The 17,546-nt window shown below is 38.8% G+C and overlaps 1 protein-coding gene across 1 annotated transcript in view; it reads left to right on the top strand.

The window, feature by feature from the left end:
• Nucleotides 1-17,315, top strand: part of ARHGAP8 (Rho GTPase activating protein 8) — a 77,599-nt gene extending 60,284 nt beyond the window's left edge. Inside the window, exons 10-13 of the mRNA XM_069864609.1 lie at nt 6,312-6,389; nt 7,093-7,221; nt 9,840-9,943; nt 16,611-17,315. Coding sequence (XP_069720710.1) covers nt 6,312-6,389; nt 7,093-7,221; nt 9,840-9,943; nt 16,611-16,808 — 509 coding nt within the window. The 3' untranslated portion in view covers nt 16,809-17,315. The remainder of the gene's footprint in view (nt 1-6,311; nt 6,390-7,092; nt 7,222-9,839; nt 9,944-16,610) is intronic.
• The last annotated feature ends 231 nt before the right edge of the window (nt 17,316-17,546 follow it).

The following is a 17,546-nucleotide window of genomic DNA, read 5'->3' as shown; positions in this document are numbered from 1 at the left end:
GATTCAGAAATGTGTTTCTGCTTTTAAAGATGTCACAAAGTTCCCTTTCATGTCTTTTACTTACATGTCTATTTTTCTGAAATAGCAGGTTACGGATTGGATACAAGTTACTGTGGTAAATTAAAAGCCAGTTGGTGAGTGGTTTGTGGGTTTGGTGTTTGCTTGGGTCAGTATTAGTACAATTAGTACAATTCACTCTCTTAGTTTTAAACTCTCACCTGCAGTTTGGGTATAGTAGCTGATATGCACTAAAAATAAAACTGCATGGCAAAATTCATATTTTGCTTGCAACACCCCCAGCATCTGGAGGTCGGAAGACAACTTTTAAGGGAACTTTTATTTGATTTATTATAAAGGTGGATATAAAATACACTGTTCAGATGTTCATGAAGAAGTCAAATAAGTTACAAAGGACAGAAATATTCAGGCCTATCTCAGATATTAATACACTGTCATTTTTACTTGCAAAATACTGATCTGAAATACATAGGTAGGATTATTATTTTGAATGTATTTTATGTTTTAGAGAATATCCTCAAAAATATATATTACATGTTTGTCTGTGTTTTAAACAATTTAAAACCAAAGCTAACCTGCTGATATTGTTACTAAAATTTCCAAAACCTGATAATATTTGTGTGCTGAGGAATGGCCAAAAATAAGGAAATAGCTAAAAAAAAAAATTGCATAAAGAACTGATTACTAAAGAGACTGTGTGAGATGAGCAGCTGAGCAGCAGCTCAGAAGTGATGGAACAATAAACTCACAGTGAAGGAATCTCACTGCAGAATTATAAAACAGAAAAGATAACTATCCCCTATAGCAAAATTATCTTGCAGAAGCCCCCATTGCTGACTTTCTCTTTTATCTCATCTCTTTTGTTGACTGAAGTGCTTTGCAGCACAAAGTTTTTGTTTAGTGTTGTCTCTTGGTACCATAGGAGAGTCCTGGGCAATGACTAAGGCTTCTAAATGAAATGATAATAACCACGCTATAGAAATTTAATGATAAAGTAATAAATGTCCTATGGTATGATTATTGTGACAACTAAAGCTGTCCTTTGTCTGTTCAGCAGCAGAAGCAGTGGAAAACAGTGATTAATCTTTCCTCCTCATCCCCCTCCATGAAGCACAACAAATCTTGCTGATGGAGAAAGTTCTGGTTCCATTTTTTAATGTGAATGAATACATCCTGGTGGTGATAGTCAGAATGGGTGGAGATGGATGGTTATGCATTCTGAATATGTTTGGATTGCTGCAGCTTAACTAGTTTGCCTCCTGGCTTCCACTTCTTGTGATCAATCAAATATCTTTTTAAAATGCAACACTGCGAAAGCTTGACATTGGGCATATAAACATTTCTGAGTTCTTGGCTCTTTTGTTTCAATGTGAATGGTTTTACCTAGGGTTCATGGAGATGAGATAAATCTTATGACTGGTTTGTGTGCCATCAAATAAAAACGAGCCTTGTAATAAGCAGTGTTTGTAGTTTTGGTGCTCAGGCATTGTAAATAAATTATGTTCAGAGGTGCCAAGTGTAAACCGAGAATATTCATTCATAAATCCAAAGGCTAGAGCCTATGCTGTTCAAAACTGCAAGGACACAAATACATTTTGGTTTCTGTGGAAGATACACAGTTATACATCCTTAATGTCTGTTGCTCAGCTTGTCAGTAGGTCTGGAACTGCCCTTTTCTTCCCTCTGCCCTTGATTTGCACGCTTTCTTGCAGTGCAGGTCACCTTTGCAAACTGCAGATGTCATGCTCACTTGTTCTGTATTCATTGAACAGCGTACAAGAGGAAGGAAGGCTGTGCAGTGTCATCCTCAAACGTGTACTGTATTTGAGGTTTAAAAAAACCCTTGAATTTCTCTTAAGTATAAAAATTCTCAATTGCCAATACTTCAGGCATTTAAGATGTTGCACCAAAGATGGACAATTAAAATACACTATAAATTCGTCAATCCTCATATTATAAATAAATTAGTTCCAATTTTTAAAATGGAATCTTACTAGAATTAGGTAATCTTCAAGAAGATGTCTAAATTAGTTGTACTAATGAGAATGAAAACTACTTCCAAATAAGGTTGGACGCTTCCTGAGACTTGGCAGGACTCCAGCCAAAAGAAACGTTTCCAAACTGAATTTGGGACAGAAGGAATTCAGATGCTCACTCTTTGCTATTTCTCTTTTGAAAGCAGACAAATTAACAAAGGTTTTTGATGCCAGCAACCCTCAAATCAAAGATGATTGAAAGAAAAAGAATGCAATTTTCTCATCTCTCTTTCTCTGACAAGTTTGCAGCAATGTGACAGCATGCGTTGCTTTAATTTATCTTTATCAGTTTTGATTTTCTGTGTCTTAACTGTGGGACAACTGATTGAGGGGGGCAGAGGAGGTTAAGTATTTTTAGCAGCAGTTTATTAATTTGGAGTGTGACACAGTTGTGTCGCTGCAATGTGAAGTTTTGTCTACTATGGTAAAAACTGTCTTATTTCAGTGTGGAATGAAGTGTCTGCCTGTTTTCATTTATGATTACTGGCATTTAAATAATTACTCAGTTAAGTTCTCAGTTGCAGAATCACTTCGTTGAATACAGACGAGTCCTTCACATCACTATGTTTTTTTCCGTATAGCACTTATTATTTAAAACCAAATTCCGCTGGTTTGGTCTGGAGAGCTTAGTGTGTGGTACCAAAATTCCACTGACCTCTCTGTCTGTTTGTCCATTTGTGCTGAATTATCCTAACAGAGGCTCTGCAGAGTTGTTAGAACATGCGAGCAACATGCAGATGCACGTTTATCAAGCCCAGGATCGCTGTTAGTGTTAGTTATTCCCTACCAGTGTTCTGGCAAGTGCTGCTGCTCCAAGGTGATTTTCTGTGTGAACTGTTACCCAGGCTAGCAATGGGAAAACAGTTCAACTTGTACACAAAAAAAAAATTATTTCTCATTAAAGAGACAGCTAATATGAGTCATGCTGTAAATGGGACTTGATTGAAGAACATTAACAAAAATGAAATAAACTGCTTCAAAATTATTTTTTTAAAAGGACAAAAGTTAATGCTTTGAGCTGCAGTGACCAGGATTGTCTTCAACAAATTTTATTTCCTCATCCCATAAGTCTGGTGGCTCTGGCATTTATTTTGTCTGCAAAAAGAAGACAATGTGATTAATTTTATTTCAGTGTGGGTACTTTGTGTTACCTTAATTACGGTACTTCCAAGAACCGGGGTTTTTTCTCCTAATGTCTGACAAGGAAGAAACAGGTTTGGAGGAATTATTTCCTGATGATGTCTAAGGCTGTGTATTTATTCATCACAGTGGAATAACCAATGAGAGGCTTCAGGTCCATTTCCTCCTTCCCATCCATTATTATGAGACCTTGGTTGGGGGCACAGGCTAGTGCTGTTCAGGTTATGTGACATGGCAAATACCATCATTCAGATCATGTTTTCAGGTAGCTTTCCCTTGCCCTGCCTAAATACAGGAAGCTCTGAAATTAGTTAATAGACTTATAGACTACTAAAAAGAGTAACCTGTTCAGTTCACGTGCATCACTGAAGTCAGAAAAATATATTGCAGAAGGGCTGTTTTCCCTCTTCAGTATAGTGTGATTTCTGTTGACTCATGTTTCTGTTTTCCAGTAGGCTGAAGTTATGACCTGTGCTTTATTTAAAAACTGCTATAATAGTCTGAGCATCTTTTATGCAAAAAAAAAAAGTCTCTCTTGCTGTTGCAATTCTTTTACTTGAAGACTATAGGTTTTTCTTTTTTTCCCTAACAATTGCAGTTTTCCTAACCTGCATTTAATTAGTGTCATGTCATTTGGATGGGTTGCCCACGAATATAAAAAGGATTGCAGATATCTGCTTTGGTAGTTGGCTTGTTGCCACTTGTGATCAAACACATTGCTGTATATTGATTCAGTTTCAGCTAATATGGAAAATTAATTCTGACAGAAGCGTGGATATCAACCGTATCCCAGATTTCTGCAGATGAGGATAAAAGTTGCTTTTTCCCCCTTCAGACCTCCAAAGAGTGTACCCAGCAAGAGCTTAGTGTTATGCACCATTACAGCAGCATTGATGGGATGCAGGGCCAGACAAGTACAGCTGCTGTCTACTCTACAGATTAATGTCTTTAATTAAGACTCTTGAAAGCTTAGCCAATACAGGCATAAACATGTTAAACATTTATATTTATTACATTGTAGTTTATACAGTGAGATTCACATCAGATTAAAGCATTAACTATTAAACCAGTTCCTGCAAACCAAATTGCAAGTGTTTATGATGTCCATTTTCTGAAAGACTTATTCTACAGAAAACCTCTAGTCCACTGACAGACAGCATAATATTCTACAATTTTTCAGGAAATTATTGTATTTCTTGTTTGCTGACGGCAATGCCTTGATGAGCTAGCTGTTCACAGCTGCCACTTCCAAACCCGTGCCTTCAGACAGGTTGTGCTATAAATCTAATGGAACAGTTTTACTGCAGTGATGCCACTTGTGATACTTTATTCAACAGAAACATGACCTGGTCAGGAATAAAGCAAGTGGTCAAATAAATCATAATTATTGTCGATTTAGTTCCTTTAGTAACCACACATGTGCTTCTCAGATATTGTAGTTTGAAATGTCATCGTTGTTCCAGAACTGAGTGCTCACACTAAAGATTTTGTATTCAGCTTGGAATTTAACAGGAGACATAAATACTTAGAAAGCAACTGGGAGCTGTGTCCAGCTAAATTCCAGCCAAGCCTCTAAATCTAGTCAGTGGAGCACTTTCAAATAGAGCTTGGGTTTCTTTGCAAAAGTCTCTGAAACGTGTGTGATAGTTTATTTCAATAGTACATTTTTAGTTCTTTCAGTATACTGATCTAAATTCATATGAACAATAACTAAATACTATTCTGTAAGGAATGAAGTCATTAAGGAATTTCATATTAATTTACTACTGCATAAAATATGCATGCAACCTAGTTGAGTTTACAATAACAGCTGAGTATCTTTCATTAATGTGTGACTTAATTTTTTTCTGGGCCATCATAAAGATTCTTGATTGTGCAAATAGATGCACGTGTACTTTAGCTGAAATACACACACATTGATTTCAATCTGGCTACTTCCCTGCTGAAAGATGAGCATGAAAAAAGCAAAAAAAAAGTCCATCTGGTCTTCCACACTCTTATGAAAAACCATACAGCAGTCCCTCCAAGTCAGTGGGTGGTCTGCCACCCTTCTCAAAACATCAGCACTTCTTATGTTTTGTCAGACGAGCATAGGATAATAGCTTAGGTTACTTTGCTTCCAGTAGGAATCTCCAATTCAAACTACATGGGAGCAAAATTGCACTACTTTCTGTATGGAAGAAACAGCAGAAATTGGAGAGAAGGAAACAGAAAAGGAAATGAGGATTTTACTAAACTCAAAAGCAAGAAGTACCATGAGTCTCAAGAAAAGTAACATTTCTTGTCCCCATCGTGTTTTGCATAATAATTCAGATAAATGACTGACCTTGAAAGCTGCAATCCAAATTAGATCCTTGATTGGATGCATTTTATTGATATTTTTCCTCTGTAGCTGAAGTCAGTTTGTCCATAACATAAAAGCATGTAAGATAGAATACCCTTCAGGAGATTCATGATAAATATTTCAGAAGCACATCGAGACTACGATCACTGATGTCCATAGAGAGGTGGAAGGAGTAATGGTCTGCCCTAAACTACCTTAAAGCTGGGGAGGCCATAACCCTTCCAGTGGTAAGGAACAGGATCCTCCATCCAAAGATCCTTTGAAACATTCCCCAGCCTAAAGGATTTTGTCTCACCCACTGGCAGAAGAGGAAGCTTAGGGAATCTTTGCAAACACACTCTTTAGCATGCTAAACATTGAAAGCAAGGAGAATAGCAGATTTACAAGTGTGGCTTGGATCTCAGTTTGCAGATACACTCAGTGAGAGGGGGTACATAAGCAGCCTGGTAAATCTAAATATCCTGCTTCTATGCCATTAGATGCAATCAAAGGCTAATTTAAAAATAAAATTGTAGTTGGCAAGACATTCTAAAACACTTAAGGAAAGGTGGTTGTATTTCTATGAGGAACATTAAAGAAAGTGCTGCAGGCAGTGCCGAAACACAATTTAATCCTATGTTCTACTTTTAAGGACTTTGTTTAAAAAAAAATGAATGTATTGGATGTGTTTATTCCCAAACCTTCTGCCTCTGTTTTGTTTTCTACTGCACCTGTAAAGGAAAAAAAAGAGTGAGAGCTTCTACAGATGAGACTTGCATTAATTGTTCTTTCAGGACTACAAGTAGAGGGCCTTTTCAGAAGGTCAGCCAGCATCCAGACTATCAAAGATGTTCAGAAACTCTACAATCAGGGTAAGCTGCCATCATATCATTGCCAGTAACAGTGTGAGGACTTTGTTGATCTTGATTTTGTTGGTGAAGCAGAAATGCTAACTTTCTTATAGCTAGCTTATAATTAGTTAATTATAAATACATTTCTAACATAAAATACCATAATAAGAGCACTAGTACAGAAACCTGAAAGATAATAACAGACACTTAATTCTTACTGAATAGCATGTCATCAGTTCATGTCAGACAGATCAGAACTTACAAAATCCTTAGCAGCAAATGAATCTTAAGGTTTGAGTAAAAAATGGTCCGTTTCTTCATAAACATTTGTATTGCCTCTGTACGCTTTGAGTTACTTTGAGTCACATTAGTTACTTTAGTTACAAATGACACACATCTTTGTGTCATTTTGCCTCTGGTGTTTTTCCATGGTTATGGCAATGAAACATAATTTTACCTAATGATTTATGAAATACAGTGAAGTAATTTTGAAAGTCACTGGCTTCCCCATGATGTCATTTTGAGAAATGCCTTTATGGGGAGAATCTTTTGTAGTCACATTAGTAAAACTCTATGAAAAATACAAAAGTAAGATCCCAGGAGTTACCAGCAGCAGAAAGCCAAGAGGTTTTCTGTTCAAAATGTAGTGTGACACAGTTTTTAAGCAGTAGTTCCAAGAAACAGTAACACCTGTGATTGAACACCTTCCTTTTTCTCCTTTTAGGCAAGTCTGTGAATTTTGATGATTATCATGATATCCATATTCCTGCTGTTATCCTGAAGACTTTCCTTAGGGAACTCCCTCAGCCATTACTGACGTTTGAGTGTTATGATCATGTCATCGGAATCACCAGTGAGTATAAATAAGTTCTAGAAAAATATATACATCAAGTTGAACTGGATCTGGCTGATTCATAATCGCTGCTGTTTGCTAACAATGACACAGTTGTGGGTATACAATATTATTAGCATTTCTCTGCAGCCACAAATGGACAGCTGCGTGATCTGCAGCAGAGCAGAGTGGTTAGGGTTACCAAGACCCTCTCTGCCTTTTTACAAAGTTTACCTTTATGTCATACTGTATTATTAAGAATTGGATCAGACTGAGACCCTCACTCTCAGGACTCCCTTTTTATTACACGTCACGGCAAAGCACTGAGTCTCAGTGATAGAAGTTATATCAAAGCAGGTGTAGTTTTAGCTGCAACATTGACAGAAATGTAGGAACAAAATTTAGTTGGTCATTTGTATACTATCCTTTTTTTTCTGGGGATGAAATTGTTTTTATTGAAACTATTCCCATGGAATAACATATGGAGGAAGAAAGGATCTGAAGCCATGAGAAAGTAAGACATCAATTATTTAAAGATCATAGAATCATAGAATAGTTTGGGTTGTAAGGGACCTTAAAGATCATCCAGTTCCGACACCCCTGCCATGGGCAGGGACATCCCACTAGATCAGGATACCCAAAGCCCCATCCAGCCTGGCCTTGAACACCTCCATGTATGGGGCAGCCACAGCTTCCCTGGGCAACCTGTGCCAGTGCCTCACCACTCTCATGGTGAAGAAATTCCTCCATATGTCTAGCCTAAATCTGCCCTTCTTCAGTTTATACCCATTCCCCCTCATCCTGTCACCCCAAGCCTTTATGAATAGTCCATCTCGAGCTTTCTTGTAGGCCCCTTTCAGGTACTGGAAGGTCGCTGTAAGATCTCCTTGGAGCCTTCTCTTCTTCAGGCTGAACAACCCCAACTCTCTCAGCCTGTCCTCATAAAGAAGGAGCTCCAGCCCTCTGATCATCTTTATAGCCCTCCTCTGGACCCATTCCAACAGCTCCTTATCCATTTTAGGTTGATGAGTCCAGAACTGAACACAATCCTCCAGGTGAGGTCTCACAAGAGTGGAGTAGGGGGGCAGAATCACCTCTGTCGACCTGCTGGCCATCCTTCTGATGCAGCCCAGGATACGGTTGGCCACCTGGGCTGCAAGCACACATTGCTGGGTCATGTCAATCTTCTCATCAACCAGCACCCTCAAGTCCTTCTCTGCAGGGCAGCTCTCAATCACATCGTTCCCCATCCTGTATTGAAACCGTGGATTGCCCCAACCCAGGTGTAGGACCTTGCACTTGGCCTTGTTGAACCTCATGAGGTTCTCAAAGGCCCACTTCTCCAGCTGGTCCAGGTCTCTCTGGATTACATCTTGTCCTTCTGGTGTGGCAACTGCACCACTCAGCTTGGTGTCATCTGCAAACTTGCTGAGGGTGCACTCAATCTCACTGTCTATATCACTGGTGAAGGTTTTAAATAGCAGTGGTCCCAGTACAGACCCCCAGGAGACACTGCTTGTCATGAATCTCCATCTGGACATCAAGCCATTGACCACTACTCTTTGAATACAACCATGCAACCCATTTCTTATCCACCATACTGTCCACCCATCAAATCCATATCTCTCCAATTTAGAGAGCAGGATGTTGTGGGGGACAGTGTCAAAGGCTTTACAGAAGTCCAAATAGATAACATCCATTGCTTTTCCTGTGTCCACTGATGTGGTCACCCCATCATAGAAAGCCACTAGGTCAACACAGCTCACCGCAGTATAGCTTCATGTATTTAATTCAGAGCTTAAGGGAACATTTAACATGCTGGATTTTTGTGCCTGCACACCTATTTGTGGGCACCTCTAGCTATGTCAAGGAAAGGGAGAGAGAAATGCAACAAATGGAGAAGAAACATTAGCACATATGGGTTGTTAAGGTCAAGCATTATCATTATCATCCGATCTTTCTCCAAATTGGTGTTAAACTCTCAGTACGAAAAGAATTACAATATTCCCAAACAAAAAAAAAAAACACTTGGTACAACATTTGAAATATAATCACAGCCAAACTGCCTATATGATCCAAGGAGTTTGGATTCCAGATTTTTTTTGGTCATCTGTAGAAATGAGTTAATGAACCTGCTTAAGTTCATCACTAGGAAATTCTTACCCACTCAAGTGGCCATCTCATAAATTTTTACCGAATCAGAAGAGTTACCAGCAGAATCACAAATGTGTTTTTAAAGTCAGTGCCAAAAGAGTGTTTTGGGCTTGATTATGTCTCAGCAAGAATAAAAGCAGAGCATAAAAAGTAGACATCTGGATTCAGTGCATGGAGGGATACTGGGATTCAAATCAAGACCTTTGAAACTCCTCTTAAGCAAAGCAATTGTTTTGGCTATTTCAGTGAATCAAGAAAATGCTCTGGAAGTTAGTCTTAGCCAGATATACGATAAAAAAAAATATGATATAGACATTCAAATGGATAACCCTAACTTACTATATTTGTAGGGGTTAGTAGAGCTGAATTTTATGGCTAGTTTTATTGATGGTTATATAAGGTAATTCCGGCAGATATAAAAAAACCATACTATTTCTTAGTAATATTTTGGTGTTTTGGAGTTAAGACTGCTTTTGACATTGCAGGTGTGGAGAGCAGTTTACGAGTCACCAGATGTAAACAAATTATTCAAGGACTGCCTGAACACAATTATGTTGTTCTGAAATATCTGATATGCTTTCTTCATATGGTGAGTATAGGTGAATTTTCCAAAATAGTGCTTGTCTTTGTAAATCTAATTTTGTTAATTTAACATTTAACCTCTTCACAGAAAATAAAATTGAATAATTTTAAAAGTAGAGAAGTGGTTATGCAGTACTTGCTAATGGAGTGAACTCAGGATGCAGAACCCTCCAGTTCTAATAAGAGTCACTGCCTAAACATTGGTCTGGACAATCCTTCTCCATGAAATTCTTTAGATGTAATGAAAATTACTGTGTAAATTTAAGTGGAACTGTGTGCGCAGTGGAATATTTAAAAGTCCTGTCTCCTTCACTGCACATGCACAAATTTATGTTTTTATTGATTTAGTTTTTGGGATTTTTCCCAAAAAAGTCTGAAAAAAGTCTGAAAATAGTGATTGTGTAATTTTCAGTGCTGAAGAAAAAACAGACAAAATCACCTTTTTCTTTTTTTTTTTTCCGAAGTATAAGTCTTGAGCAACTAAGGCACCAAATAAATTACTGTCATTTAGAATATTATAGAAATGCTTATGAGCTTTAGAACAACCATCAACAAAATATTTTATATTAAATGTTAAAAATTAATGTTTTTCTGTTTAAAATCGCCTTTCATTCTGTAGTTTACTAAACTGTTAAATGAAAAATTTCAAACATGCCATTTTGCAAGGATTTTTGGTATGCCTCAGGATAAATGAAATTATGTGTCTTCTGTCCTTCTTTTTGATTTGCTGATTTTTTTTTTAACCCATTTTTTTAAATCCCACAAATGTGAGGCTTTGGGGAACATCCTTTAAAGAAAAAGTTCTATGGTTAGCCTAGTGATATCCTTCAGTTGCCAGTTTATATGCAGAAAAGGACAGTAATGGGAGTGTAAATTTCCCTTTCTTCTGCCTTATCCAATGTATAGCCTTTTCCAGACTGCATTTTTCAAACCCATGTGCCTAAAATTGAGGATGATGGTGTAGATGACACCTAAATAAAGTGATTTAGCCTTTGGAAGTTTAAGAGCCCACCAAAGTATCACGTATATGGAATGATGCTGACTTTCACCAGTGGAGTAATTAGGCCTCAGTAACTGCTCGTGGGCTACAATCTTGTTTGTCATATTCTAGCAGTAAGATATTTGAGGAACAAGTACGCTTAATCCCTTTTTCTGTCAAAGCACTAGAGAAAAGCAAGGTTAAAGGAAACACAGTGATACAGCCCTTACTCAGTCAGCACTTGCAAGGTTCCTCTAATACCCACATGTTCATTTACTGTTGCTTAGCTGAACTCTAATGCTATTAAGGAAATCCTCATGTCATTTGCTATTATTTTAGCAACTGATATCTCTCCTCAGTGTTATGAATCGTGTAAATGACTTTGTTCCAATAATAGATGCACCATCTCAACACATTTTGTAAGGGCTGAGCACTTGAGGTGTTAATGAGGTGTACAAATGTACTACATAGTGTTTTCTGTAATTGGGCAACAGAACATAGAATTATTTTTGAGTACACCTTGTTATGTAAAGCACAGCATCAAGTTGATACTAGTGCTCAGATCTGCAATTTTTGCTGATCCATGGCTTTTCATCCTTAATATCTCAGGGAATATTTGCATTTGGAAAGGTCAAGGGAACATGAAACAATCTAGGAGGCAGAGATTTCTATTCATTGCAGATCAGTGTGCTGCACAAGCTGCCACAATTCAAACTTGTAACAGACCACTTTATCAATAATCCTAGATTTTACCTGCAAGCATCAACCTTCTTACATATAAGAGGCAATTTAGTTCTTCTGTGAGCTCAGCCTTGAGTAGTGTGAGAGGTACTTGTGGTAATTTCATGAAGTGTGATGAATTGTAATCACTAGATACAGGTTTCAAACACTCCAAGTTTTATATAGGCTTGCGGAAGAAGGAGAAGAAAAATCCTGTTTTGTCTGCAGTCTCAACCCCCTTACTTAATGAAACTGCTCCTTCTAGACTAAGGGTGCTACAGCAAGACAGTGCAACTCCTACAGAAATAACAGACTTAAGTTTCAAAAATCCTTTAATCTTAGATTAGCAGTGATTTTGTCAGTAATAAGGCCAGAGTACTGTGAAAGGTATAAGCTGCCCATCTCATCTTTGCAGTGCAGCTGGTGGCTAGATCTTCAGGATCCTCTTGGAGCAGCAGTGGACTGAAGTCCCTAGGCAGTACTGGGTGACCAGGAGCAAGAGGGTAAACAAAGGCCAGTTTTCACAAGTCAGTCCCTATGTTATGTCTTTAGAAAATGTCAGTGCTTGCTCAGCTGATCTCACAAGAAATGAGTGCCCACAAACAAGTGTTTGTGTTCCACAAGCACTGGGTTGCATGTGCAGTGAAGTGAGTTTCTGAATGCACATTCAAACTTCAGTAGCTCAAGGAAGTTGTCTTGCAAATTGCTTGGCAAGGCACTCTAAGGGCTACGGTTACTCAGTTCTGAAGTCAGAAACCAATTAGTATAAAATTGTAAGTGTAGTTTTCCATGACAGGCTAAGGATAAACAGGCAGGAATGTTTGTAGGGGAAACAGTACCATCTAGATTGTGTTTTTATAACCATGTCTTTGCTTTTGGTACCAGCTCATACAGCTCCTTCTCTACGCTTGCACACTTTCCCATTCTGCTGCTTATTTCTATCCCAGCAGTCATGCCTGATGCAGGGGAAAGGTGTCTGACTTGGCTGAAAGAACCATTGCAAAACCCTGCCAAATTCCAAATGTCAGAGTTAGACCAAATAGAAAAAATGGACAAGGTTTTGGGGACCATGAGCTATGCTTCAGATCTGTAACCGAAGCAGCGAAGTTAAAGCCAAGTGCAAGCTGGGAAAAAAATGCTCTGAAATTAATGTTTTGTCTCAACTGCTTGTCCTATTGAAAAGTGTAATTAGCACCAGCAAAGCTTGAGGGTGGCTGGAGATGACAGGGCATGCTGGGAAGAATTAGATGACTAAGCCTCATGGAACAGATACAAGCACTTGGCACGTATGCATAGTAGCTGAGGGTGGGGAATAGAAACTTATATTTCTAGTCAGCTTGTGGGGGCGTTTTAATATCTAGTGATATTCTTTCGAATGTGTTTTGTGGAGTTCCTTTCAGCATTGCAACTGAGTAACCAAAGAGATGGCAATGTCTTTATGTCTTAAAAACATGATGGTAGTGGGCTGTTTCTACGCTCTGTATTTCACTGTTTAAATTCATTAGGTAGTATAAAGTCTATCTAATTTCACTCTTGTGGTATCCATGAGAGTGCTGGGATGCAAGTACATGGAATCCTAAAATAATCACAATTTTGCTGGGAGGGGCTGGGTGTTTATTCTGGGATAGTGAAAATGTATATTTTGTATTTGACGATGTGGCACTAAATCTTCAGTGTTTATTCCCAGTGGTGAGTTTTGCAATGGACAAGTTTTATCTTTCTAGAGTACTTTCTTTCGATATAGCCTGTCATTATTTAATGATTTTCCGTACATGTACAAACAAAAGGGGGTGGGGTGAACAACAAACTGGAGCTGTATAATTCTTTGTTGTAATATTTTTCTGTGATGTTCAGATGATTCCTTCAAAGATACAACCTAGGCCCTTGGAGAATTGTATGTTATTAGCTTGTCAAATTGACAGAGCAAGTATATTTTCACTTGAAACAGAGACAGTGGTTACTAACTTTGTAAGGGAATCAAAGAAGGAGTCAGGGGAGTTAAGTCCAAATGCTAAAGATGTCTTTTGTATTTCTTAGATAGAATAGCTTTGGGTTGCAGTTATTTAGAAGGGTAGCCCATGAAGAGGTTGGCTGACTGCATGTTGCCTTTATGTGGTGTAGCATTGGAAGAAAACATCAGGTGTTCATGATAGTGTTGTAGATTAAGTGGATGCATTTGTGCTGTTTGAGAAAGAAAGCTGGTATTGGAGTCAAGAGGGCATAGAGATGGTATGAAGCCTGATCCCCTTGGGGAGGGATAAAGCCATTCATACATCAACTCCATTCTGTATTATGCAGGCTTGGGATACCACTTTCTAATACATGAATTGTTAAAAGTCAGGAATTACTGCTTTAGATTTGTCCTATTTTTAGAGAGATGCAGCTCTGCATTTCTGTCTACATCTGAACTTTTCCTCTCAAGGGAATATTTGCCACGAGGCAAGGGGTGTTAATTATGCTGTTTGCCTGTGTGGGAGGTGCTACATGAGAAGTTTAGAAAGAAAGATGGAATTCCCTGGATTTTATGTGACAAGGCTCCCTTGTGTGCAGCTCTTGACGAGCCGGCAAAGGACTGTGGAGGCAGTTGGATTCAGTTGCACACTTTTTCTTGGATCTGCTGAGGAAGGGATTACTGTGCATTTTTGAGTGAAGCAAGGGGTCTCCCTTGAATTCCTAAGTGTAATCCTCATTGATGACTCACAGATAAGGCTTAGCATAGCTTTGCCTCAGATGATACCATCATTGGTTCATTTTCTCTAAAGGATGACCTCTCTCAGGGGAGATGCTGTGTCATGGGTATTTTTGTTGATCATTTCACCATTGACAATCTCCTTAAATTGTTGACTGAGTGGTGGCAAAGGGAGAAGATGGTGATTTCATCTTGGAGTTAGAAACATTCCTTGAAACAGTTGGCCTAAAGAAAAAAAGCAAGTCTAGTTCTACCAGCAAGTAGCAGTGGTGCTGTTTTGGGCTGAAACCTTGGCCATTGAAGGGAGCGACTTTAAGCTGGCTGTTTCAACTGGCACTTGAAGGCAGGGAGCACTCCTCAAAACCAAGGAAAGAAGGCTGCAACAGATTTGACTCCTTCCACCCTCCACTGTCCTTTAGTACTCTACCATATGCTTCCGTGCCACCACAGCGTACCTGCCTTAGGACACAGAGCTCATGTCTTTGGTTCTGTGCTATAGAAAACACAGTGTGATGGGCTGTAGCTCTCACATTATTTTAGAGACCTTCAACTGAAAGAAATACCAAAAAAGAATTCTCCTCAATCAACAGGGGTTTCACAAGCATTACATAGTGTGAATGCAGCCAATATGAGCTGCTTGACCCAAGGGCCAGAAGACAGTCCCTGACCTTGTTATATTTAGCAGCATCCAAATGTTAGCTTCATTTTCCAGCTACCTTCAGGGTAATGCCTAGGTCTATGTCTCCTTGTTAACAGGATACTCGTTGTTGTTCTGATTGTTTTCCCTCATCAGTTATTTTGATAGTGGTTCAGCTTTTGCTGCATTGCTGCACTATAATGAACTCATTTTAAATCTCATCTGAAGCAGATCAAATGAATAAGAGAGGCTTGTTGGTTTTTCTGTGTAGTTAAATAGTGCATTGAGGGCACTACGTGAAGGTCAACAGGCTATATGTGGTTCATACTCTAGATACAATGATGTGGGTTTTGCATAAGGTCATGAAGCAGGCACTGCCATTTTCATCTGATAACTTTTTATTCTCAAATTGTGAAGTCAATCGTTTTAAAAGGTGGCTTTGGCACCAGTATCTCCTTATTAATAACCCCTTCCTTAATCCAGCCCTTCCTCATGGCCTTAAAAATAATTGAAGTCTTTAGTATTTGTAGCAGAAGTATCATCGTGGCAGCTCTGATGTTCCAAAAGGGTAAGGCAAATACTGGAGGGAAAACTAGTTCCTATTACTGGAAAAAAATGATGGTTAGGGAGAGAATGCTGTGCTTTTGGGCACACAAATATTTCTTCATGACTCCCAAGGAAAATACTTCCGTCCTGCGCACGTCTAAAGGACGTCTAAAGGATGGAAAAGCACTAAGAAGTGAAGTTTTTGCTTTCCTATTTCACTTGAAATTGTGGCAGGAGGAATACACAGATTTTGCCCAGTAGTTCTCCATTCTGAGATGACACCTTCAGGGCAACCTGAATGCATGATCTTCCCATGACAGATTTTTGAGCAGCAAATGTAACCATCAGCCTGAGAACTGGCTGAATTACCTAGATCAGGAGGAATCGAGGGCACCTTCAGCATGTTGGCTTTTTACAATAACAGAGAACTTGTCAGATAGGAAAACTAAACCTTATTGGGCTTTAGACACCAGCTATGCAATGCAGTAAGCAGAACATACACAAATTCCCTGACAGACTCACACAGAGGAAAAAAATATTCCTGCTACTCGATTCTGGGTTCACATGGTCAGATAGAAGTGGGACAGAACAGATTTCAGGCCTACGTATTTTACCTACAGCCCATTTTCTCCTCCGTTGCTTCAGAGGAACTGGGTGGTTGTGGAGGTACTTGGAAGTGAACTCACCCATTAGTGGAGAAGGGGAAATCTTTCTAAGCCCTTGCAAGCAACTTCAGAAGTCTTTGAGGTTTATCTTATAGAGGACTTAGTTCTGAAGCAGATAGGACAGCTGTTTTTCTGTGCTGTCCTTCCCTACTCCTCAGCAGAGATAGATTCCATATAGAAGGATTGAAAACTATTAATTTTCCTGCCATAAGGAAGCAATTCAGCCTTTTTGCTTTACTTACTGACATCTTATCTTATACTTGAGGAGGACAGACTCCAGTGACCCCATAGCTCTAGGCTGCCTAGTAAGCTCTTTTAATAAGCCAATGATGTACGTGTGGCTGGGGTCTACTATGGTCATTGATTCGTCCTCAATACAGGATATCACTCTCTGGGGCACATGTCTGCATATATCCATTCATGTATATGTTTTTCCAGGTTTCCCAGGAGAGCTTATATAACAGAATGACAGCTTCCAGCCTGGCCTGTGTCTTTGGTTTGAATTTGATCTGGCCATCGAAAGGAACAGCCTCCCTGAGTGCTCTGGTACCTCTGAATCTGTTCACTGAACTGCTGATAGATTTCTACACAAATATATTCAACTCCCGAATAGTGCCTGGTGAGATCTTACCTTGATGCTTCCAGAAGGGAAAATGGAGTATGGCTGCCTGAGGGAAAGGTCTCCATGCCTCAACTGGTGGGAGCTTTATATTCAGGGCTCTCTCCTGTGGAGAAAAATTTCAATACAGAATAAAGTTTCTATAGCTTTCCAAATACCAAAGATGTTGGAAGAAGCACATTGCCCTATATATTCTCATCACATGGAGGAGAATATGTATGTGAATATTCAAAGACTAGTAGGTCAAAGTGAATCCCCTTATTAAACTTGAGCAGCAGACAAAAACTGGTATGTTAAAAAAAATCACTTGCACTATGTGCCAGCCTGTCATTTCTGTGAAGATCTGGAGACCTTACTATGTGGCATTATTTTCTGGGACCGTGCAGAGATAAGTTCTGGGTCACTTCTGAATTTACAGCTGCTTTATTTTTTAAATTTGTTTTTCTTTTTTACTTGAATACAAGTTTGTTAGAATTTTCCCTATTAAGCTAATAAAGATTGAACCAATTTTTAAGATACTAAAATTTCTAAACTATTTCTCCCTTTTATTTAACTGTCTTGTTTTACACTGAGAGGTGTGGGCAGTTGTGTCCCATCAAGTTTGCAATTACCATGGAGAATAAAGTGTTCCCTGGGTAATCTGAGTTGTGCAGGCAGCTAACTAATCATGCTTGCAAATATCTAATATATGCAGTTAATCACTGTAGCTGCACAGGCTAAGTGTGTGCAGGTTTTTTTCTCTTTCAAATGGGGAG

The sequence above is a fragment of the Phaenicophaeus curvirostris genome, chromosome 1 (assembly GCF_032191515.1).
Source record: "Phaenicophaeus curvirostris isolate KB17595 chromosome 1, BPBGC_Pcur_1.0, whole genome shotgun sequence".
Classification (NCBI taxonomy): Eukaryota; Metazoa; Chordata; class Aves; order Cuculiformes; family Cuculidae; genus Phaenicophaeus; species Phaenicophaeus curvirostris.
The sequence above is the reverse complement of the archived record's forward strand: the minus strand, read 5'-3'. Positions and strand labels throughout refer to the sequence as shown.